Here is a 24,115-nt window from a genome sequence, read left to right on the forward strand (position 1 = left end):
GAGTTTGTGATGGATACTTGATATGTCTTGACTTGTGCATAGACTCCCCGGCAACGGCGCCAGAAATCGGTGAGCTGTCGAGAGATCAAATCTTGACTTGACTTGGTGTAAGCCTCCCAGGCAACGGCGCCAGAAATCATTCTAGCTACCACTTGAGCACTGTGTTGGTTTTCCCTTGAAGAGGAAAGGGTGATGCAGCAAAGTAGTGTAAGTATTTCCCTCAATTTTTGAGAACCAAGGTATCAATCCAGTAAGAGACTACACGCAAATCCCTCGTACCTGCACAAACAAATAAGAACCTTGCAACCAACGCGATAAAGGGGTTGTCAATCCCTTCACGGCCACTTGCAAAAGTGAGATCTGATAGAGATAATAAGATAAATATTTTTGGTATTTTTGTTGTATATATTGGAAAGTAAAGATTGCAAAATAAAATAGATCGGAAACTTATATGATGGAAGATAGACCCGGGGGCCATAGGTTTCACTAGTGGCTTTTCTTAAGATAGCATAAATATTACGGTGGGTGAACAAATTACTGTCAAGCAATTGATAGAAAAGTGCATAGTTATGATAATATCTAGGCATGATCATGTATATAGGCATCACGTCCGCGACAAGTAGACCGGAACGATTCTGCATCTACTACTATTACTCCACACATCGACCGCTATCCAGCATGCATCTAGAGTATTAAGTTCATAACACCAGAGTAACGCATTAAGCAAGATGACATGATGTAGAGGGATAACCTCAAGAAATATGATAAAAACCCATATTTTTATCCTCGATGGCAACAATACAATACGTGTCTTGCTGCCCCTGCTGTCACTGGGAAAGGACACCGCAAGATTGAACCCAAAGTTAAGCACTTCTCCCATTGCAAGAAAGATCAATCTAGTTGGCCAAACCAAACTGATAATTCGAAGAGACTTGCAAAGATAACAAATCATACATAAATGAATTCAGAGGAGATTCAAATATTGTTCATAGATAATCTTGATCATAAACCCACAATTCATCGGATCTCGACAAACACACCGCAAAAAGAATTACATCGAATAGATCTCCAAGAAGATCGAGGAGAACTTTGTATTGAGATCCAAAGAGAGAGAAGAAGCCATCTAGCTAATAACTATGGACCCGAAGATCTGAAGTAAACTACTCACACATCATCGGAGAGGCTATGGTGTTGATGTAGAAGCCCTCCGTGATCGATTCCCCCTCTGGCGGAGCGCCGGAAAAGGCCCCAAGATGGGATCTCACGGGTACAGAAGGTTGCGGCGGTGGAAATAGGGTTTCTTGGTGCTCTCGGATGTTTTCGGGGTATATGAGTATATATAGGCGAAAGAAGTCGGTTGGGGAGCCACAAGGGTGGGGGCGCGCCTACCCCCTGGGCGCGCCTCCCTGCCTCGTGGCCACCTCGTCGCTTCCTTGACGTCCACTCCAAGTCTCCTGGATTGCGTTCGTTCCAAAAATCACTCTCCCCAAGGTTTCATTCCGTTTGGATTCCGTTTGATATTTCTTTTCTGCGAAACACTGAAATAGGCAAAAAAACAGCAATTTGGACTGGGCCTCTGGTTAGTAGGTTAGTCCCAAAAATAATATAAAAGTGTATAATAAAGCCCATTAAACATCCAAAATAGATAATATAATAGCATGGAACAATCAAAAAATATAGATACGTTGGAGACGTATCATACATGTCGCAGAAATGGATTAAACTGGATGTATCTAGAACTAAAATACGCCTAGACCCATCCATTTATTTCCGGATGGAGGGAATACATGTCAATATGTCATGTCTTTCTATTCTTCAGTACCTATTCCATCTCTGTTGTAGCATGTTTTATAATTGAAGCACCATTCTTCTATATAAGGCATGCAAGGGGAAGACGGCTATGTTAGAATCTGAAGGGTTACAAACCATGTCTTTGCAAAAGATCCAAACGCCAGGAGATAATAAACCAACTCCAGTTTTCATAGATACCGCTCCAGCACAGAGAAACCCAACTCCCACTGATAATAAGCAGATTTCAGTGGCCAAAGAACTAGTCCACTCTAGTCCAGCAAAAATATGTCAACTCCATTCTAAAAAGCATGTGCGTATCCTCGCATCATAAATTTTATAGCATTCTGATCATATTTTCAACATGTTTCTTACCCATCTCTCTTTTAGAAAATAGGGTTAAACGATAGAAGACTTCCTCCATTGGGATCGTATTCGAGGAAAGTATCTTGCGGGAATTCTCTGTGCTCCAATGCTGATGTAAGTACCTGTTGTATATCACTATATTTTTACATCATCATGCATTTTGTTAATCGGCATGAATCCAACTTTTGTCTGATCTAAAATTAGTTGTAGCAAAATGTTAAAGGCGACAATGTTGATTTTTGTAAGGAAAACTGTCTGGTAGTTTTGCATACTGAGCTGCATGAGTGTACTATCTCATATCATGCACATTACTGAATTGTAGTGCTGCTCTGGTTGCCCATTCATTCATTGTGTCAATGTTGCTTTCATATTACCTTACCTGGCTGATGATAGCTGTGTCATATTGTGTTAATTTGGTGTAGGCTGGTGTGGTCTGATTGCCCAAACGTTCGCGGTGTCAATGTTACTTTCCTATTATCGGACCTGGCCAATGACAGCAATGCTAGCGTGTTAATTTGGTGCATGCTGCTGAAGATAAGAAGATAAACTCTGAAAATAGCAAGGCAACTCGACTGTTTCTTTCCAATAAATCTAGGCCAGGTAATATGGCAATAACTCTTGATTAATCTGTTCGGTTCCCCTCCTAATTTATGTTATGATGAAGTGGTCGAGACACTCTCCACTATCAACAATACAAGGCTGCCAAAATCGCCATCTGAATCTGTTCAGTTTCCTCTGTCTCGAATGCAACGGAAAAAATGTATGTTTGTGAACTAATTAATGGTTGAAGCAATGATGGAAATGGTGGAGGAATCAGATGTGCACATTCGTGAGCAACAACAACCGATCAATGTTTTCAAAGACAGTGTAGCAAAGCAGTAAGAACTTGCCAACATGCTTATGGGCGTCATCCGTGCTGAGGTTGCAGATTGTGACATTCTAGATTGTTAGGTTCTGTTAATTTATGTGCACTGGCATCAATCTTTGATTGATCAGTGGATGTAATTTCCTGTAATATATGCTGGATGTGCAACGTTTTTCCCTGTATGGCGTACCTTTGCTTGATCAGTTTTGGTCCTGTGCATAATTTCTTGTCGTAATGGGCTCAAATTATCTAATTGGGCCTAAAGACATGTACGAACTTTAGTGGGCCCATTAAGTTAATGGGCCGTTACCAGGCCGAAAGTTAATGGTCGGCCCTCTTACCTCCTGGGTCGTTAACATGCCGACATCAAAGCGGGCAATAGGTGGGCCCATTTGAGTTCACGGGCCGTTAATAGGCTGATACTAAGGTCGGGCTACATATGGCCCAACTATACTATGTGCCTTTAGCAGGCCGAAAGAGACAGCGGGCTCGTACTAGACCATGAAGAGCATGGGCCGCTAAGAGGCCGAAAGTCAGGTCGTACTGTAAATAGCCCAACTGTGTTGTGGGCCTTTAGCAGGGCGAAAGAGAAACCGGGCTGGTATTGGACCATGAAGAGCATGGGCCGTTAAAAGGCAAAACTTAGGTCCGACTGCAAATGGCCCAACTCATTTATGGGTCGTCAACAGGATGAAAGACACACCAGGCCAGAAATTGGCCCAACACTTAAATGGGTCGCTAAAAGGCCGAAAGATGTACATCCTGAAAATTGGCCCATCCCTTGAATGGGTCGTTAACAGGCCGGAACCACATCGGGCCAATATTGAGCCCAAATATATAGCGGGTTGTTAACGGGCTCAAACTGGCGATGGGATGCAATGGTGTCAAATCGTTAACGGACCGTTGACGGGCCGAATTGGCACATCTCGTATGGACCGTGGGCTTAAATGGACCTGACACAAGTAGGCCTTATATGGGCCGGCCTGCTAATTCTTACTGGGCAGGCCTTTTTCACCGGAATGGGCCACTATCGGGTCATGCCACGTGTCGACCTATCATAGGCGCCTCCTGTCCAATGAGTGGATGACATCTGTCCCAACGGTGAGCCAACACGTGGTTCCTCCGGCCAATGATAATTTTACACATGGAAAATCCCCATTGGTCCGGGCTATTAACGGGTTATCGGATCCAAACCGGAACCTGATTGTTGGGGAACATAGTAATTTCAAAAAAAAATCCAACGCACACGCAAGATCATGGTGATGCACAGCAACGAGAGGGGAGAGTGTTGTCTATGTACCCTCGTAGACCGGAAGCGGAAGCGTTATAACAACGCGGTTGATGTAGTCATACGTCTTCACGGCCCGACCGATCAAGCACCGAAACTATGGCACCTCCGAGTTTTTGCACACATTCAGCTCGATGACGATCCCTGGACTCTGATCCAGCAAAGTGTCGGGGATGAGTTCCGTCAGCACGACGGCGTGGTGACGATCTTGATGTTCTACCGTCGCAGGGCTTCGCCTAAGCACCGCTACAATATTATCGAGGATTATGGTGGAGGGGGCCACCGCGCACGGCTAAGAGATCAATGATCAATTGTTGTGTCTTTGGGGTGCCCCCTACCCCCGTATATAAAGGAGTGGAGGAGGGGGCCGGCCAAGGAGGGTGGCACGCCCAAGGGGGGAGTCCAACTCCCACCGGGAGTAGGACTCCCATTTTTCCTATTAGGAGTAGGAGAGGGAAGGAAGAGGAAGGAGGGAGGAAGGAAAGGGGGGCCCGGCCCCCCTCCCAATTCGGATTGGGCTTGGGGGGCGCGCCCGCTCCCTTGCTCCTTTCCCCTCCTTTCCACTAAGGCCCAATAAGGCCCATATACCTCCCGGGGGGTTCCGATAACCTCCCGGTGATCCGGTATTGTCCCAATCTTACCCGGAACCTTTCCGGTGTCCAAATATAGTCATCCAATATATCGATCTTTATGTCTCGACCATTTTGAGACTCCTCGTCAAGTCCGTGATCACATCCGGGACTCCGAACAACCTTCGGTACATTAAAATATATAAACTCATAATGAAATTGTCATCGTAACGTTAAGCGTGCGGACCCTACGGGTTCGAGAACAATGTAGACATGACCTAGACACATCTCCGGTCAATAACCAATAGCGGAACTTGGATGTTCATATTGGTTCCTACATATTCTACGAAGATGTTTATCGGTCAGATCGCATAACAACATACGTTGTTCCCTTCGTCATCGGTATGTTACTTGCCCGAGATTCGATCGTCGGTATCTCAATACCTAGTTCAATCTCGTTACTGGCAAGTCTCTTTACTCGTTCCATAATACATCATCTTGCAACTAACTTATTAGTTGCATTGCTTGCAAGGCTTAAGTGATGTGTATTACCGAGAGGCCCAGAGATACCTCTCCGACAACCGGAGCGACAAATCCTAATCTCGAAATATGCCAACCCAACATGTACCTTTGGAGACACCTTTAGAGCACCTTTATAATCACCCAGTTACGTTGTGACGTTTGGTAGCACACAAAGTGTTCCTCCGATAAATGGGAGTTGCATAATCTCATAGTCATAGGAACATGTATAAGTCATGAAGAAAGAAATAGCAACATACTAAACGATCGGGTGCTAAGCTAATGGAATGGGTCATGTCAATCACATCATTCTCCTAATGATGTGATCCCGTTAATCAAATGACAACTCATGTCTATGGTTAGGAAACATAACCATCTTTGATTAACGAGCTAGTCAAGTAGAGGCATACTAGTGACACTTTGTTTGTCTATGTATTCACACAAGTATTACGTTTCCGGTTAATACAATTCTAGCATGAATAATAAACATTTATCATGATATAAGGAAATAAATGATAACTTTATTATTGCCTCTAGGGTATATTTCCTTCAGTCTCCCACTTGCACTAGAGTCAATAATCCAGATTACACAGTAATGATTCTAACACCCATGAAGCCTTGGTGTTGATCATGTTTTGCTCATGGAAGAGGCTTAGTCAATGGGTCTGCTACATTCAGATCCGTATGTATCTTGCAAATCTCTATGTCTCCCACCTGGACTAGATCCCGAATGGAATTGAAGCGTCTCTTGATGTGCTTGGTTCTCTTGTGAAATCTGGATTCCTTTGCCAAGGCAATTGCACCAGTATTGTCACAAAAGATTTTCATTGGACCTGATGCACTAGGTATGACACCTAGATCAGATATGAACTCCTTCATCCAGACTCTTCGTTTGCTGCTTCCGAAGCAGCTATGTACTCCGCTTCACACGTAGATCCCGCCACGATGCTTTGTTTAGAACTGCACCAACTGACAGCTTCACCGTTTGATGTAAATACGTATCCGGTTTGCGATTTAGAATCGTCCGGATCAGTGTCAAAGCTTGCATCAACGTAACCATTTACGATGAGCTCTTTGTCACCTCCATATACGAGAAACATATCCTTAGTCCTTTTCAGGTATTTCAGGATGTTCTTAACCATTGTCCAGTGATCCACTCCTGGATTACTTTGGTACCTCCCTGCTAGACTTATAGCAAGGCACACATCAGGTCTGGTACACAGCATTGCATACATGATAGAGCCTATGGCTGAAGCATAGGAAACATCTTTCATTTTCTCTCTATCTTCTGCAGTGGTCGGGCATTGAGTCTTACTCAACTTCACACCTTGTAACACAGGCAAGAATCCTTTGTTTGCTTGATCCATTTTGAACTTCTTCAAAACTTTGTCAAGGTATGTGCTTTGTGAAAGTCCAATTAAGCGTCTTGATCTATCTCTATAGATCTTAATGCCCAATATGTAAGCAGCTTCACCGAGGTCTTTCATTGAAAAACTCTTATTCAAGTATCCCTTTATGCTATCCAAAAATTCTATATCATTTCTGATTAGCAATATGTCATCCACATATAATATCAGAAATGCTACAGAGCTCCCACTCACTTTCTTGTAAATACAGGCTTCTCCAAAAGTCTGTACAAAACCAAATGCTTTGATCACACTATCAAAGCGTTTATTCCAACTCCGAGATGCTTGCACCAGTCCATAAATGGATCGTTGGAGCTTGCACACTTTATTAGCTCCTTTTGGATCGACAAAACCTTCCGGCTGCATCATATACAACTCTTCTTCCAGAAATCCATTCAGGAATGCAGTTTTGACATCCATCTGCCAAATTTCATAATCATAAAATGCGGCAATTGCTAACATGATTCGGACAGACTTAAGCATCGCTACGGGTGAGAATGTCTCATCGTAGTCAATTCCTTGAACTTGTTGAAAACCTTTTGCGACAAGTCGAGCTTTGTAGACAGTAACATTATCGTCAGCGTCAGTCTTCTTCTTGAAGATCCATTTATTTTCAATTGCTTGCCGATCATTGGGCAAGTCAACCAAAGTCCACACTTTGTTCTCATACATGGATCCCATCTGAGATTTCATGGCTTCATGCCATTTTGTGGAATCTGGTCTCACCATTGCTTCTTCATAGTTCGTAGGTTCATCATGATCTAGTAGCATGACTTCCAGAACAGGATTACCGTACCACTCTGGTGCGGATCTTACTCTGGTTGATCTATGAGGTTCAGTAGTAACTTGTTCTGAAGTTTCATGATCATCATCATTAGCTTCCTCACTAATTGGTGTAGGTGTCACAGAAACCGGTTTCTGTGATGTACTACTTTCCAATAAGGGAGCAGGTACAGTTACCTCATCAAGTTCTACTTTCCTCCCACTCACTTCTTTCGAGAGAAACTCCTTCTCTAGAAAGGATCCATTCTTAGCAACAAATGTCTTGCCTTCGGATCTGTGATAGAAGGTGTACCCAACAGTCTCCTTCGGGTATCCTATGAAGACACATTTCTCCGATTTGGGTTCGAGCTTATCAGGTTGAAGCTTTTTCACATAAGCATCGCAGCCCCAAACTTTCAGAAACGACAACTTTGGTTTCTTGCCAAACCATAGTTCATAAGGCGTCGTCTCAATGGATTTTGATGGTGCCCTATTTAACGTGAATGCGGCCGTCTCTAAAGCATAACCCCAAAACGATAGCGGTAAATCTGTAAGAGACATCATAGATCGCACCATATCAAGTAAAGTACAATTACGATGTTCGGACACACCATTACGCTGTGGTGTTCCGGGTGGCGTGAGTTGTGAAACTATTCTGCATTGTTTCAAATGTAAACCAAACTCGTAACTCAAATATTCTCCTCCACGATCAGATCGTAGAAACTTTATTTTCTTGTTACGACGATTTTCAACTTCACTCTGAAATTCTTTGAACTTTTCAAATGTTTCAGACTTATGTTTCATTAAGTAGATATACCCATATCTTCTTAAATCATCTATGAAGGTGAGAAAATAACGATATCCGCCATGAGCTTCAACATTCATTGGACCACATACATCTATATGTATGATTTCCAACAAATCTGTTGCTCTCTCCATAGTACCGGAGAACGGCGTTTTAGTCATCTTGCCCATGAGGCACGGTTCGCAAGTACCAAGTGATTCATAATCAAGTGGTTCCAAAAGTCCATCAGTATGGAGTTTCTTCATGCGCTTTACACCGATATGACCTAAACGGCAGTGCCACAAATAAGTTGCACTATCATTATCAACTCTGCATCTTTTGGCTTCAATATTATGAATATGTGTATCACTACTATCGAGATTCATCAAAAATAGACCACTCTTCAAGGGTGCATGACCATAAAAGATTTACTCATATAAATAGAACAACCATTATTCTCTTATTTAAATGAATAACCGTCTCGCATCAAACAAGATCCAGATATAATGTTCATGCTCAACGCTGGCACCAAATAACAATTATTTAGGTCTAATACTAATCCCGATGGTAGATGTAGAGGTAGCGTGCCAACCGCGATCACATCGACTTTGGAACCATTTCCCACGCGCATCGTCGCCTCGTCCTTCGCCGGTGTTCGCTTAATCCGTAGTCCCTGTTTCGAGTTGCAAATATTAGCAACAGAACCAGTATCAAATACCCAGGTGCTACTGCGAGCTCTAATAAGGTACACATCAATAACATGTATATCACATATACCTTTGTTCACCTTGCCATCCTTCTTATCCGCCAAATACTTGGGGCAGTTCCGCTTCCAGTGACCAGTCTGCTTGCAGTAGAAGCACTCAGTTTCAGGCTTAGGTCCAGACTTGGGTTTCTTCTCCTGAGCAGCAACTTGCTTGTTGTTCTTATTGAAGTTCCCCTTCTTCTTCCCCTTGCCCTTTTTCTTGAAACTAGTGGTCTTGTTGACCATCAACACTTGATGCTCCTTCTTGATTTGTACCTCCGCAGCTTTTAGCATTGCGAAGAGCTCGGGAATTGTCTTATCCATCCCTTGCATATTATAGTTCATCACGAAGCTCTTGTAGCTAGGTGGAAGTGATTGGAGAATTCTATCAATGACGCAATCATCCGGAAGATTAACTCCCAGTTGAATCAAGTGATTATTATTCTCAGACATTTTGAGTATATGCTCACTGACAGAACTGTTCTTCTCCATCTTGCAGCTATAGAACTTATTGGAGACTTCATATCTCTCAATCCGGGCATTTGCTTGAAATATTAGCTTCAACTCCTGGAACATCTCATATGCTCTATGACGTTCGAAACGTCGTTGAAGACCCGGTTCTAAGCCGTAAAGCATGGCACATTGAATATTGAGTAGTCATCAGCTTTGCTCTGCCAGACGTTCTTAACGTCGTCAGTTGTATCAGCAGCAGGCCTGGCACCCAGCGGTGCTTCCAGGACGTAATTCTTCTATGCAGCAATGAGGATAATCCTCAAGTTACGGACCCAATCCGTATAATTGCTACCATCATCTTTCAACTTTGCTTTCTCAAGGAACACATTAAAATTCAATGGAACAACAGCACGGGCCATCTATCTACAATCAAACATAAACAAGCAAGATACTATCAGGTACTAAGTTCATGATAAATTTAAGTTCAATTGATCATATTACTTAAGAACTCCCACTTAGAAAGACATCTCTCTAATCTTCTAAGTGATCACGTGATCCAAATCAACTAAACCATAACCGATCATCACGTGAAATGGAGTAGTTTTCAATGGTGAACATCACTATGTTGATCATATCTACTATATGGTTCACGCTCGACCTTTCGGTCTCAGTGTTCCGAGGTCATATCTGCATATGCTAGGCTCGTCAAGTTTAACCTGAGTATTCTGCGTGTGCAAAACTGGCTTGCACCCATTGTAGATGGACGTAGAGCTTATCACACCCGATCATCACGTGGTGTCTGAGCACGATGAACTTTGGCAACAGTGCAAACTCAGGGAGAACACTTTTATCTTGAAATTTAGTGAGAGATCATCTTATAATGCTATCGTCAATCAAAGCAAGATAAGATGCATAAAAGATAAACATCACATGCAATCAATATAAGTGATATGATATGGCCATCATCATCTTGTGCTTGTGATCTCCATCTCCGAAGCATCATCATGATCACCATCGCGCCGGCGCGACACCTTGATCTCCATTGTAGCATCGGTGTCGTCTCGCCAATCTTATGCTTCTACGACTATCGCTACCGCTTAGTGATAAAGTAAAGCATTACAGGGCGATTGCATTGCATACAATAAAGCGACAACCATATGGCTCCTGCCAGTTGCCGATAACTTGGTTACAAAACATGATCATCTCATACAATAAAATTTAGCATCATACCTTGACCATATCACATCACAACATGCCCTGCAAAAACAAGTTAGACGTCCTCTACTTTATTTGTTGTAAGTTTTACGTGGCTGCTACGGGCTTAGCAAGAACCAATCTTACCTACACATCAAAACCACAACGATAGTTTGTCAAGTTGGTGATGTTTTAACCTTTGCAAGGACCGGGCGTAGCCACACTTGGTTCAACTAAAGTTGGAGAAACTGACACCCGCCAGCCACCTGTGTGCAAAGCACGTCGATAGAACCAGTCTCGCGTAAGTGTACGCGTAATGTCGGTCCGGGCCGCTTCATCCAACAATACCGCCGAACCAAAGTATGACATGCTGGTAAGCAGTATGACTTATATCGCCCACAACTCACTTGTGTTCTACTCGTGCATACTACATCAACACATAAAACCTAGGCTCGGATGCCACTGTTGGGGAACGTAGTAATTTCAAAAAAAATTCCTACACACACGCAAGATCATGGTGATGCACAACAATGAGAGGGGAGAGTGTTGTCTAGTACCCTCATAGACCGGAAGCGGAAGCGTTATAACAACGCGGTTGATGTAGTCGTACGTCTTCACGGCCCGACCGATCAAGCACCGAAACTACGGCACCTCCGAGTTTTTGCACACGTTCAGCTCGATGACGATCCCCGGATTCCGATCCAGCAAAGTGTAGGGGATGAGTTCCGTCAGCACGACGGTGTGGTGACGATCTTGATGTTCTACCGTCGCAGGGCTTCGCCTAAGCACCGCTACAATATTATGGTGGAGGGGGCACCGCACACGGCTAAGAGATCAATGATCAATTGTTGTGTCTCTGGGGTGCCCCCCTGCCCTCGTATATAAAGGAGTGGAGGAGGGGGCGGCTAAGGAGGGTGGCGTGCCCAAGGGGGGGAGTCCAACTCCCACCGGGAGTAGGACTCCCCTTTTTCCTATTAGGAGTAGGAGAGGGAAGGAAGAGGAAGGAGGGAGGAAGGAAAGGAGTGGCCAGCCCCCCTCCCAATTCGGATTGGGCTTGGGGGCGCGCGCCCGCTCCCTTGATCCTTTCCCCTCCTTTCCACTAAGGCCCAATAAGGCCCGTATACCTCCCGGGGAGTTCCGATAACCTCCCGGTGATCCGGTATTGTCCCAATCTTACCCGGAACCTTTCCGGTGTCCAAATATAGTCGTCCAATATATCGATCTTTATGTCTCGACCATTTCGAGACTCCTCGTCAAGTCCGTGATCACATCCGGGACTCCAAACAACCTTCGGTACATCAAAATATATAAACTCATAATGAAATTGTCATCGTAACGTTAAGCGTGCGGACCCTATGGGTTCGAGAACAATGTAGACATGACCGAGACACGTCTCCGGTCAATAACCAATAGCGGAACCTGGATGTTCATATTGGTTCCTACATATTCTATGAAGATCTTTATCGGTCAGATCGCATAACAACATACGTTGTTCCCTTTGTCATCGGTATGTTACTTGCCCGAGATTCGATCGTCGGTATCTCAATACCTAGTTCAATCTCGTTACCGGCAAGTCTCTTTACTCGTTCCGTAATACATCATCTTGCAACTAACTTATTAGCTGCATTGCTTGCAAGGCTTAAGTGATGTGTATTACCGAGAGGGCCCAGAGATACCTCTCCGACAATCGGAGCGACAAATCCTAATCTCGAAATACGCCAACCCAACATGTACCTTTGGAGACACCTGTAGAGCACCTTTATAATCACCCAGTTACGTTGTGACGTTTGGTAGCACACAAAGTGTTCCTCCGGTAAACGAGAGTTGCATAATCTCATAGTCATAGGAATATGTATAAGTCATGAAGAAAGCAATAGCAACATACTAAACGATCGGGTGCTAAGCTAATGGAATGGGTGATGTCAATCACATCATTCTCCTAATGATGTGATCCCGTTAATCAAATGACAATCATGTCTATGGTTAAGAAACATAACCATCTTTGATTAACGAGCTAGTCAAGTAGAGGCATACTAGTGACACTTTATTTGTCTATGTATTCACACAAGTATTACGTTTCCGGTTAATACAATTCTAGCATGAATAATAAACATTTATCATGATATAAGGAAATAAATAATAACTTTATTATTGCCTCTAGGGCATATTTCCTTCACCGATAGCTTAAGGCGACCCGTTACGGTGGATGTCACGTGTTGTTCACCCTTGACGAAAGCACTTCTATGACGTGCGATTTATCGTCATGGAAGTGGACACTTCCGTGATGATAATTTTGGTAATGTCATGGAACACTTCTACGACAGCACAGGGATGACTATCTTGATTCTGTCATAAAATCGTCATGGATGTACATGCATGACAGAAAACGTGACCTACTGTGACAAACACGTATCATCACGGAAGTGTATTTTTTTATAGTGACCGCTGCTGCCTGCGGTACTACCGCTTGCAGCTCTCCACCACTTCTCCAGCACGATAGGTGGACAACTCCAAAGAGGCGGAAAGAGGCGATGTGTGCAATATGAGTGTGTACGTAATGGTTCCACCCAACCTTTCCGAAGCGGACCCCCTCTTGATAGTACAGTTATCCCTACGACTCAAGTCCACCGAAAAAGAAGCACAGGAAAGAAAACAATCTTCACTCGGAAACTCCGAGGGGCACGAATCGTCTTGTGCCATATACTTGATAGTCTGAAATGCTAAACGCACACGATTAGTCCGCGAACATATCGTTGTCAATCACCAAAACCACTTAGGAAGAAATATGCGCTAACACATGGAACAATAAAAGATTATAGATACGTTGGAGACGTATGAGAGACAATCGAAGACATTATTTTGCATCCAAAAGCGCAGGCAAAAAGTGTCAGCGAATAGGGCATCTGGGGCAAAGTAGTCGTCCATCAGCATCAAATGTATGCGCGCCTGGTTGCGGTTGAGCACTCGATGACCCTTGATCCATCCCTTGAAATTGTGAACATGTTTCTTTGCATGCTCCGTGTCTGCAATGACCGCCTGCGTCATCGTTGTCTCATCCGTGTAGTCCTCCTCGTCGGACGACTAAGTCCTCTGACTAAACATAGTGCTCGTATATGTACTTCAAATCTGAATCCATTGCTTGAAAGAAGGGACAAAAAATGATCACGGGCATTTCACCGAACAATTGTCGGGCATGATGAGTGTCGTAGGGGCGGATGGTACCTGTGCGGCGGACGGAGGAGAGATGTGGAACGGTGGTGGTGGACAAGTGGGATTGAGCCCGGGATGCAACGTTGGAGACAGATTCGTTGAGTTCTGGCAAGGGTGTGGCGGGGCAGTCGGGGTGATGGAGCGGCGGCAAAGGCAAGAAAGAAAACGAATACAGAGATGGGAGGACGATGGAGGCCCTCAGATTATTTCAACTTTACGATAAATGTGTGTCCGGACCGATTGGTGGACCAATAAAAAACCGTGTTGGATGACTAAAGACGCCCGGACCGCACAGTTCTTAATTAGTGAGTTGATGCCTTTCGGGATGATAATACGTACTAGGAACGATGGCGATCGACTTAATTAGAGCTTCTTTGGATTGATGAATCCATAACCGAAAAAAGCAACGGAATCCTAACCGACATACCGGATCGGTACTTGGATGGTACTAGTATAAATATACGACCAGTAGACAGCCGTGAAAGCAAGGCCACCAGCTGATCGCTTCCATTCCACCTCTCGCTCGCGTCTTGGGAATTCGCGTGCGTGCAACCGCAACTGCAACTGCAAAGATCTTGCCAAATCTTGGCCGCCGCCGGCCAGCCAGGATGCGGCGCCACCGGGTCGGCGGGGTCGGCGACGACCAGCTGCCAGGGGAGGCGGAGGCGGAGACGGCGACGCAGCTGGTGGATCTTCCCGTGGAGCGGGACGCGAGCCAGGTCGCCGTCGAGACCGTCGGCGGCCGCCGCGTCGCTCGCATCTCCGGCATCAGCGACATCAACTCAGTGTACCTGCTCGAGGACGAGGATCGCTTCGCCTCGGTCTCCCACTTCGCCGTGGTAGGCGTCCGCGTCAGAGACGCCCGCCGCGTGGTGACCCGCCTCCGCCAAATCAAGACGGCGGCGCCGATGTGGATTGGCAACTTGCCAGCGCTGCTCCAGGCGAGGGCTCTTCGGTCTCGTCTCGCCCGGGTCTACAACGAGCTGCTGTACCTGCTCGAGGGGCTGCGACGGGACTCCGTCGTCTGGGAGCTCATCTTGGCGATCCGGGACATGCTGATGCAGCCCTTGAAGCACCATCTTCTGCCCGGGCCCCTCGGCATCGGCATCGACACGTTCTTGGCCGGCATTGGTGCCACCCTCGACGCGTTCCCACCCGAGCCGGCCGGCCGCCACGCCGGCCCCACGACGGTGGTGTCCTCTCCTCTGGCCGACGCCGACGCCGCGCGGCTGCGGCAGCAAGTGGGAGACCGCCTGGACGAGATCGACGATCTGCTCGACATGGCCCTCCACTTCCCCGACGTGCCCGCACTTGAGTCGTTCGAGATCCGGGTGGTGGAGCGGTTGAAGGAGGAAGAAGACGAGAAGCTGCACGACTACGTCCGGGGCTTGGATCATCTACAGCTGCTACTGGCCATGAGCCCAAGGGGACCCCTTACGGAGCTGTGTGTGGCCCAGATGCACCTGGGTGATGCCGATGGCATGGTGGCCGCCCTACGAGACTGCTCCAGCCAGCACAAGTACGTCTTCGTCAACTCGGATCGAGTGGAGCGTGCTGCTCAGCTCAGGAACTCCGTCATCACCCTATCAGAGACCCTGCGTTCCATCGCCGATGGCCTGCGACAGGGCGTCATCAACTGGCCTCTCCTTGCCAAGGTGGAGCAAGTGGAGAGCAGCTTCACCGGCGAGGTTCTCGGGCAGAGTCGGAGCGGGGCGTTCCGGGAGGCCGCCCTTGACATCAACAGCCGCCTTCTTGGGCTCGTCGACCACCCCGATCTGCTCTTCGCCTGGTGATGATTCTAGCCCTGATCCTGTCATACTCGCACGACTAATCTCTGTGGTGGACAACCTGGTGCACAAGGTGGATGCGCTCTGGGCCATTAGCATTGACTATCCTATCATCCACACCAAGTAGAGGAGCTGTCTGTTCTATTGGCATGCTGCAGCAGGTTATACTTGACGTACGTACGATGGAGTCTGTGCTTGTTTTTTGTGCTCAGCTTCCTTCTGTTCCAATATGTACTCGAATGATTGCTTAACTGTTTCATCATTTACTATTGTCTAGTGTAATGCAATGTGGGTTCAACACTTGTGTAGTATAGTAATATGCAATGCAATGTGATTCTCTGTGAAAGTAATGCAATGCGGGTTGAACACTTGCCTGGTGTAATGCAATGGTTGTGGACTAGTGTACGTAGCTGACATGAGGGCTACGTTTGCTAGCCTTGGTTTGTTACTCTTCTGTATGTATATATGTCTCTGTTTCTCGCACAGATCAGAGAGATTTTAGAGTTTCTTGTCAATGTTGAGTGTCGCTTGTTCCGGATCCCGATTCACGACATCATCGTGTAGCCTTTCTTTCTAGTCACACACACACATTGACATGCAATATACTTACTCCATATATTCTGCTTCGCACAAGGACCTTCTATTTTTGTGATAGCCAACTTCTGCCGAAACAATCACCCACCCACCCCCTAATATACACGACGTGGTCACATTAAAGCTCGCATCTTCAGAAACTTCTCTCGATATCGAAATTTTGTCACCCGCCCCTTTGACCAACCTTCCCTCCCTAGTGGATGCTTCCATGAAGCAACTCGACACACAAGTAGTCACACGTAGCAATAGCAATAGAATGCAAATTAAGCAGCCCATTTATATATAGAATAATAGAATGCAGCACAACATAATAATTATAATAAGAAGAAAAGGTAACATGCCATACGCAATTCATTCATTATACTACAAGCCAGCCAGCCAAGAATAATAAGTAGTAAAAAACAGAGTTTCAGTTTCAGGCGACAACTTCAACTTGATAAATACTAATAGCCTTCCTTCCTTCCGTTGAAGTTGCACGCATCTGTTTGGTGCCGTGCCGCCGCCTTGCCCGACAGCCCGAACCGCCCGATGGCCGCCCGCATCCGCTCCTCCTCGTTTCCCGGGTACTCGTTCAGCATGTACTGCAGCGCAGACAGGTCCAGGTCCAGCTTCTCCGCCAGGTGCTGGTGGAACTGCGCGATACGTAGGTGGTTGTGCCGCCGCACCATCCCGTCCAGCGGCACCAGCTCCCCCGTCATCAGCTTCAGCAGCGTGCTCTTACCCGCCCCGTTGGGACCCACCAGCGCCACCCGCGAGTCAAGGTCCACGCCAAAGTCCAGCTTCTTGTAGATCAGGTTGTCCGGCGTGTACCCGAACGTCACCTCCACAAACTGCAGCGCCGGCGGCGGGAGCTTGCCCACATTCGCGAAGCGGAACGTCAGGATCCTGTCCCTCGCCACCTTCTCCGTCAGCCCGCCGCGCTCCATCTTGGCCAGCGTCTTCTCCTTGCTCTGCGCCTGCCGTGCCAGCTTGGCGGACCCGTGCCCGAAGCGCGCGATGTACTCCTTCATCGACGCGATCTGGTCCTGCTCCCACCTCTACTGCTTCATCTGGTTCTCCTCCAGCTCAGATCGGGTCTGGACATACTGGTCGAAATTCCCAGTGTACAGCTTCAGCTTCCTGTTCTGCATGTGGATGATGTTGGTACATACTCCATTCAGGAAGTCACAACAAGTGTACGGTCAAATTTCTTCAGCGTTTCTTCCAGCCACACGCATGCCTCAAGATCTGCAAATGTTGCCACAGAATCGCCAGCAATATTATTACTATTAACCCACAAAAGCTTATTTATTTATTTGGCTTCGGAAATAATTTTGTACTGGGTACTATATTATCTCAGTCAACCTCAACTCAAACAGCTAAGCAGTAATCATGCTATTTTTACAAACATGATAAAACTGATAGTGTCAATGGAAGATGAGAAATGTAGGCCTGGAGCTATCAAAACAATCTACCAACACCATCTCACAATCAGCACAAGTAAATCTTGGGCAAAATAGGTCCACTAGAGAACTACTCCCTCCGTTCCAAAATATAGCGCGCCCACGCTTTTCGAGGTTCAACTTTGACCATAAATTTAACCCACGAGACCGACTGCGGCGGAATCAAAAATTATATAATTAAAAACTTTTTTTGAATACGAATTCATTGGTATAATTTTTTCGCCCGCCGCAGTCGGTCTTGTTGATTAAATTAATGGTCAAAGTTGAAGCACGGAAACCGAGAACGCGCTATATTTTGGAACGGAGGGAGTATAAGTGTAGCTTTTTAAGTTTGATCCTACCACCACCCAACAGAGTAAAGTCCAACAAAGTCAGGAATTAAAACCCAAATGTGCCGAGACATGTATAATCAAAACCTGTAACAACCTATATTCATGGTGATTTTGTGGTCAGCGGACCAACAGGTTCTCCAGTATGGCTGTTCCAACAGCCAGGCATTCCTACAGCAAGGCGCACATCATTGTTCATCGTAACAAAGGAAGCCATGGCAGAACCTTTTAACTTGGCAAAATTGAAAGGCATTTTTTAAAAACAATAAAAACGATTGACTCATTGACAACTATGAGCTCATCACTGTTCATTTTTCCTAGTTTCATTGATAATGGATCACCCTTCAAACAGGGATATTGTCTAGCATTTCGGCCTAAGCCAAACAAAATCTCAGCAGCACGCTTTTCAGCGGTGGATGCATCAATTGCTTCTAACCGCTCATATACGCGCTCCAAAGCTGCACCACCGCCATCATCCTAAATATGCCAGCACAGGTAGGTATTCGTCAGAACATCTTGAGAGATGAGTCGGTATCAGTAGTACAACAACAGAGCAGGAGCAGGCATTGCAAAAGGAAAGGTACAAGCTTGAAGAACAAGATGATGATGATAGCAGAAAAATTGATTGATGAGAAGAGAAACATACTTGAGCAGCCAAAACTTCAGCTTCCTTTTCGAGCTTGACCCTTTCTTCATCACAGCTAATGACGGCTCCAAGTGCAGACATGTCTGAAGCCTCGATCTCATGGCTGAGGTGGTATATATCCATGTGGTCAGGGATAGGAAGCTCCCTGCACCCTATTGCTTTGAGAAGGCAGGACTTGCCGCAGCCATTCAGACCAAGCAAACCATAGCGCCTGAGATGGAATAACAAACCCATTAAACATCCAAGATCACAAAGGCAAGAAGAGGTTGGGAAGAGCGTGATGGTGATCATGATGGCATATAATGTACGTACTAACCTGCCGTAGTTGAGCTCCAGGTCTGTGTCTACAAGTAGATCGTGGCCGTGGAATGTTAAAGTGAGAGACTCTATCTGCAAGTGACATTCATCAAGACAGACAGAAAACAGAGTCAGACCATTCATCATTATATCTTGTACTCCCTCTGTAAACAAATATAAGAGCGTTTAGATCACTAAAATAGTGATGTATATGCTCTTATATTTCTTTATTACAGAGGGAATATGTACCTTCCTTTAGTGGAAGAAAGGTAGCGTTGCAGTTGCAGAGAATGAAGGTAGTGGGCAATGTTATAAACCTACCAAACATGAAAGGTGTGTGTGTATGCATACTATTTCACCATCTAATCTAATCTAATCTAATCCATGATGTTTATATGATAGGAATTGCATATGGACCAGGAGTGAGTATGTAGTAGTGTATGATAAACAATTTAATTTGTACTGTAGTAGAATATTTGTATGCCTCCCCTCCAGTGATGTGATGTGATCTGATCTAGCATAGCAGTAGAGTAGAGAAGCATCTAGGCAATAGAAAAATTTCCATATTGTAATCTTGTGATATACTCCCTCTGTAAAGATATATAAGAGCATTTAAATCACTACTTTAATGATCTAAACACTCTTATATTTCTTTAATAATAATCAGAAGAGAGTGGGCAGGCGAGGTGCACACAAGTCATAATAATAATTATTATTATTAAATAATGAATCCAACCCATCCAGCAAGACAAAAAAAGTTGTGCTTGTTTTGTACTACTTATTTACTACTCCCTCCGTTTCAAAATAGATGACTCAACTTTATACTAACTTTAGTACAAAGTTAATACGAAGTTAGATCATCTATTTTGGAACTGAGGGAGTAGAAGACTTTTTTGTTGGGGATTAGATTAGATTAAATTAAATTAGATTAGATGCTGATGTGCATCTGCAGCGCAGCGCAGCGCAGGCAATATATTTATTTGAAAGAAAGACGAACCATACATACATACATACATACATACATACATATAATCCCCTCCTCTCCTCTGCATAGATATAGAATAAAATAGATAGAAAGAGAGGAAGAGGAAGAGGGGTCTGATCTGCTCTGACAGAGGAGAGGAGAGGAGAGGAGAGGAGACGTACGTGGATGTCCCGGGAGAGCTGGTGGGAGGTGAGAACGGCGGTGCAGGTGCGGTCCGAGAGCTGGACGGCGGTGAGGGCGTCGGCAGCGGCCTTGGCCCCCGTCTTGTTGTTGGAGGCGGAAGACGATGCGGAGGAGGCGGGGACCTTGGCGCCCCTCTTGGCGGCTGCGGCGGCCTTCTTCTGCACCGCCTTCTTCTTGCTGGCGTCCGACACCATATCGTCTCCTCTCCGAGCTAGGTGTGGTCTGGTGTGGTGATGGCAGACGACGCCGGCCGGCGTGGATTTCGTAGGCAGGAGCAAAGGGGCACCTTCCCAACGACATGTACATCATTCAAGAACACAATGTGAGGTCGTTATCGTATCGCTGGTATGCTATCCATAGTCTCAGACCTGTGTCACCAGGTTTCAGGTTTTGTCAAGTGGTTCGTCAGCTGGAGGCAAGATGGACACTGCACGTGATAGGGGAGGAGATCATAAGTTTTGCTTCTTCTTGGTCAACTTATTTAAATCATTCATTCACTCAATGTTGGTCTATAAATTATGTAGCTTGCATGTGCTGCCCTGGTCTATCACAGGACAGATGGACGACCATTTACGTACATACATTATTGGATGAAGCTGAAGGGGGAGTGTGTGGGACGATATAATCCGTCAATGAAATCTTTTTTGGACATCCGGTTAATCTAGTCAAATTTGAGACATTGTTGTACTAGATTGATATTTTCTATCTGAACTTTGATGATATCAGCCGGTTTGCATGAATTTCATCCGGTCATTACAATTGCGAGTTGAAATGTATGCGGACAGCGGTGGATGGCAACCTCCCGCATCCATGTCTGTGGATTGGTCCTCCCCTGCCCTTGGACGAATGGGGGAGGAAATTTACCGTTGGAGATGCCCTTATACCTGAATATGACCACGTTCACGCAAAGCTATGAGAAAATTCGGTTAAAAGATGCCAAAAAGGAAGCGTTAGCCAGCAGGATTGTAGCATAACCGCTCCACGCTTTCCAAAATTAGTGTAAGAGGATTTGCATCTTTTAAGAAGAGAAAAAAGGAAGCGTACATTTAGGATTTGCAAAGAAAAGCTCCCATGAAGGCAGAGCTGACCACTATTGAATCACAGCTTTTTAGGTTTCCTAGTTCGCACCAAATCAGTTTGATGAGCTAAATAAAAAATCCTAGCATTCAGATATTTATAGCATAAGCATGTGATTTATAATCTCTGTACCACACAAAAGACATTTGACAAATATTATTATACTACACACAATGCACTAAAAACATAAAGAAGCAACTTTAGAATAGAGTTCAACATCAGACGACAGAGCATAACTTAGAAGTTACTGTACATAGTTGGACGACATTTACAGTGGGTGCACAAATTGTTGACAGATTACATAACATACTCCAATAACCCACATACAAATCAGATCACATTTACAGTGGGTGCACAAATTGTTGACAGATTACATAACATACTCCAATAACCCCCATACGAATCAGATCATGGGATTGGTTGGTGTTCCTCGCCCAAATCTCTTAGGTCAATATTCAGACAAACCTCGTTCTAACACCACCTCCCGCTTGCTCGTAGCAACAAGGGACCAAGCAACAGTAATCACTACCTCGACATCATCAAGAAAACATTTATCCTGGCTTATACCGCAAAATTTGGGCAAGAAACGGACATGACCTTGTGCAGTAGTGGTATCACCAGATCTGGAGTAGGCTTCCAGGGCAAGGTCCAACACTCCTTCAGCTTCTACAGAAACAACTTGCCTCGACAGAACTATGTAACCATGAAAACCTTTCGGCAGTGCTTTACCTTTTGACTCAAGCAGGACAATTTGGCTAGATGCTAAATTAATAATAGGAGTGACTCCACTATCAGTGCACACCATTTCCCCTTCTGATGGTGGGGAGCAAGTAACTCGGCCGCCATATTCAAAAGGCCATGAGCCATATTTGACTACCTGAACACCCAAGATAGTAGCCTGGACCGTTCGTCTAATTCGCTGCAAGCATAACTCCAGTGTGCAGAAGAATTTCTCAATGCATAAGGTAGATACACCAGGACTACATCCTCCATTATAATTGCACACATAACTGATCAATGCTTTATCTTCAGACTTTGTTGTACCTTTTACTTTTAGTTGGATTTCAAAGTCAACCATGTCCGTAAATACAATTGCACGAGACGGTCCAATCAAGTGCAAAAAGGGATCCTGCAGGCATCAACAATCACCTCATTAATTAACAAGAGAGGACGCAGGTAGTCGTGCAATCATGATCTCCAAAAGAAAATCAAGCATACGTGCATCCTGTCTCAGTTCTTGGGCCTGGCTCCTACTACAAGAGAAGAGAATGTTGCGGTTGTGATCCACGATGTCACGGGCGGCAACCACACCATAGACAGACAATGGCCACGCAAGACCACCACCTATCTTTGCGAGTTTGACGGAAAAGATCTGCAAGGTTTCCGGGGTGGAGCCGACACGGTGGTATGACATGTTTCCGGGTGTGTAATGTGTAAACTGCATGGAACTCAGCGCCGCTGCATGAAGGACCCGAGGAAATGAAGCGCTCATCAGAAATGTTCTAATTAAAATGCACGAACTGCCACTAGATAATCAGCAAATTAAGTAAATCAATCCCTACACGAAGTTCCAATGAAAAAGATAACAGCTACCCTTTTATTTGTACACAAGCTATCTGACATGAAACACTAGTTAAACATGGGCTATTTGATAGTTGCTTACTGGTGTCTGTGAAGAAATTGCAGGTTTCTTCATGGTGGCCCCTCCCGGTGGACCCCCGGAACCCTTCTGGTGGCCCCGGTACAATACCGGTATGCCCCCGAAACTTTCCGGAGTCCGTTTAACAACTTTTCATATATAAATCTTTATCTCCAGACCAGTCCGGAACTCCTCGTGACGTCCGGGATCTCATCCGGAAGTCCGAACAACATTCGGTAATCACATACTTGTCTTCCTGATAACCCTAGCGTCACCGAACCTTAAGTGTGTAGACCCTACGAGTTCGGGAGACATGCAGACATGACCGAGACGACCTCAGGTCAATAACCAACAGCGGGATCTGGATACCCATGTTGGCTCCCACATGCTCCTCGATGTTGTCATTGGATGAACCACGATGTCAAGGGTTCAAGCAACCCCGTATACTATTCCCTTTGTCAGACGGTATGTTACTTGCCCGAGACTCGATCGTCGGTATCCCAATACCTCGTTCAGTCTCGTTACTGGCAAGTCACTTTACTCGTACCGTAATGCATGATCCCGTGACCAGACACTTGGCCACCTTGAGCTCATTATGATGATGCACCACCGAGTGGGCCCAGTGATACCTCTCCGTAACACGGAGTGACAAATCCCAGTCTCGATCCGTGTCAACCCAACAGACACTTTCGGAGATACCTGTAATGCACCTTTATAGTCACCCAGTTACGTTGTGACGTTTGGTACACCCAAAGCACTCCTACGGTATCCGGGAGTTACACGATCTCATGGTCTAAGGAAGAGATACTTGACATTGGAAAAGCTCTAGCAAACGAACTAACCGACCTTTGTGCTATGCTTAGGATTGGGTCTTGTCCATCACATCATTCTCCTAATGATGTGATCCCGTTATCAACGACATCCAATGTCCATAGCCAGGAAACCATGACTATCTGTTGATCACAACGAGCTAGTCAACTAGAGGCTCACTAGGGACATGTTGTGGTCTATGTATTCACACATGTATTACGATTTTCGGATAATACAATTATAGCATGAATAAAAGACAATTATCATGAACAAGGAAATATAATAATAATGCTTTTATTATTGCCTCTAGGGCATATTTCCAACAGATTGTACTCTGGCGCCTTGCTCATGATTGCTTACCTTCAGGTGATCAGCTC

The 24,115-nt window shown here is 45.3% G+C and overlaps 1 protein-coding gene and 1 pseudogene across 1 annotated transcript; both read right to left on the minus strand.

The window, feature by feature from the left end:
* Positions 1 to 16,606: 16,606 nt before the first annotated feature.
* On the minus strand, positions 16,607 to 20,551 carry LOC119318294 (annotated as a pseudogene).
* Positions 20,552 to 21,582: 1,031 nt separating this feature from the next.
* Positions 21,583 to 22,513, minus strand: LOC119316069. Its single transcript, XM_037590449.1, has 2 exons — positions 22,508 to 22,513; positions 21,583 to 22,418 (listed from the first exon to the last, which is right to left on the minus strand). The coding sequence occupies exons 1-2, from the start codon at positions 22,511 to 22,513 to the stop codon at positions 21,738 to 21,740; spliced, it is 687 nt and encodes a 228-aa protein (XP_037446346.1). The 3' UTR covers positions 21,583 to 21,737.
* Between the last annotated feature and the right edge of the window lie 1,602 nt (positions 22,514 to 24,115).

Source organism: Triticum dicoccoides, chromosome 6A, assembly GCF_002162155.2.
Source record: "Triticum dicoccoides isolate Atlit2015 ecotype Zavitan chromosome 6A, WEW_v2.0, whole genome shotgun sequence".
Lineage (NCBI taxonomy): Eukaryota > Viridiplantae > Streptophyta > Magnoliopsida > Poales > Poaceae > Triticum > Triticum dicoccoides.